General features: G+C 38.2%; 1 protein-coding gene across 1 annotated transcript; it reads right to left on the bottom strand.

Annotated features, from left to right (window-relative positions):
• Positions 1-630: 630 nt before the first annotated feature.
• On the bottom strand, positions 631-1,311 carry LOC111378823. Its single transcript, XM_023002094.1, has one exon. The coding sequence runs from the start codon at positions 1,193-1,195 to the stop codon at positions 881-883; it is 315 nt and encodes a 104-aa protein (XP_022857862.1). The 5' UTR covers positions 1,196-1,311; the 3' UTR covers positions 631-880.
• Between the last annotated feature and the right edge of the window lie 215 nt (positions 1,312-1,526).

Raw genomic sequence — 1,526 nt, 5'->3', positions numbered from 1 at the left:
GTATCTCATATTAATGCAAATTATATCAATTTAATAAGCGTAGAAATTAAAATATGCACAGTCAACCACAACTCTTTTTGACAAGTGAAGAAACTATAATCCTAAATAGTAAATACAGGTACTGTTAGCATATGTCATGTAAGAAAAATAATTGGAAAATAACCAGAACAGGAATCAAGAACACTATCCTCACCAAACCAACAATCTACATGTCTTTTTATTTGTGTTCTTATTCTTTTGAACTGAGTCATAAATCACTCGACCATGATAAACCAAACAAGTTTAACTACATTAGACCCTGACAGCAATTCCAACTCTTATCAGCGCGAATTAACACTCCATTTGAAGAACAACAAATATCCACTCATAAATTTAGTTATCTCAACCATAACACAGACATTAGCATAATTAAGAACAACATGAATACAAAGCCGATGACTCGGATCAATAACACTTTTCAAACGATTAAAGAAGAAAATGGACCTACCCATATATACAAAAGCTGGAGTTCACATGATATAGTAGCAATAATAGGAAAAAAGATATTAACCCGAGAGCGAATTTTCAGTTATCACTTTACCTATCATAAGTACAACGTTATAACAAAATTGGCTTTCCTTCCTGACAAGATAAAGAAAAATTGTGATAAATAAATAGATAATGCGCACAGAGCAATAGCTATATTTTCACCAACATAATATAAACTGACATCAAATTCATAATACCAAACACCAGAATAAACAACTAGAGCAACACAAAGCCGTAATGGCACATTGTTCACAATATAATTATTATTGAAAACGCCAGTAGCCGTAACAAGACAGTAAAAGATTAACAATAGCAGTATGATATTACGTCGAGAGTAGCAGGCGGAGCACATTCACTTCTTCAAGCTACCGCGAATGCCGGGCTTGGGCTTGGAGGTGTCGGCGACGGTGCTGGCGTGGAGGTTGTTGAGCTTGGACTCGTCGAATGGGATCTTGGGATGGCGGGCATCATGGTGAATCTGCATAGATTTGATGTCGGGTGCAGTAACCTTGCAGAGCGGGCACTCCAGCTTGGCATGGCCGCCCTTATCGTGACCGGAGCGGTCAGATAGCCCCGCCTTACCTCCGCCGCGATTGGTGGTTGCAGCGTCTAACTTAGCCGCTAATTCCTTTGCTGTGTGCTTCTTAGGCTTAGCCTTCCCGGTCATGATTATCTGCAGATGATTGATTATAGATGAGCTCCTCTTCAACAGTGATTGAGAGAGACAGAGAGAATCTAATGAAACCCTAGATTGGATAATGAGCAAACTACGCCAACGCTCCCGAGTATTCACATATAAAACGAAGGGGAACTTTGCAACTTCGGTCCCTAAACTATGATGTTTATTACATTTCGGTTCTGGAAAGTTTTTTTGACGTTCAAATCCCTAAACTATTGATTTTTGGGAAAATTGGTCCATACTTATATTTTATTTACGTAATGTGATTTTATGAATAGAACCTTTTGCAGAGTTTCAAGTTTGAATCCTATTACCCTGT

The sequence above is a fragment of the Olea europaea genome, unplaced genomic scaffold (assembly GCF_002742605.1).
Source record: "Olea europaea var. sylvestris unplaced genomic scaffold, O_europaea_v1 scaffold18733, whole genome shotgun sequence".
In the NCBI taxonomy this organism is placed as follows: Eukaryota; Viridiplantae; Streptophyta; class Magnoliopsida; order Lamiales; family Oleaceae; genus Olea; species Olea europaea.
Note: the sequence above shows the minus strand (reverse complement) of the source record. Positions and strands in the feature narration are given on the sequence as shown.

What these genes read in the sequence shown, in the direction of transcription:
- LOC111378823 (XM_023002094.1), bottom strand. Translation starts at nt 1,195, where the DNA reads ATGACCGGGAAGGCTAAGCCTAAGAAGCACACAGCAAAGGAATTAGCG.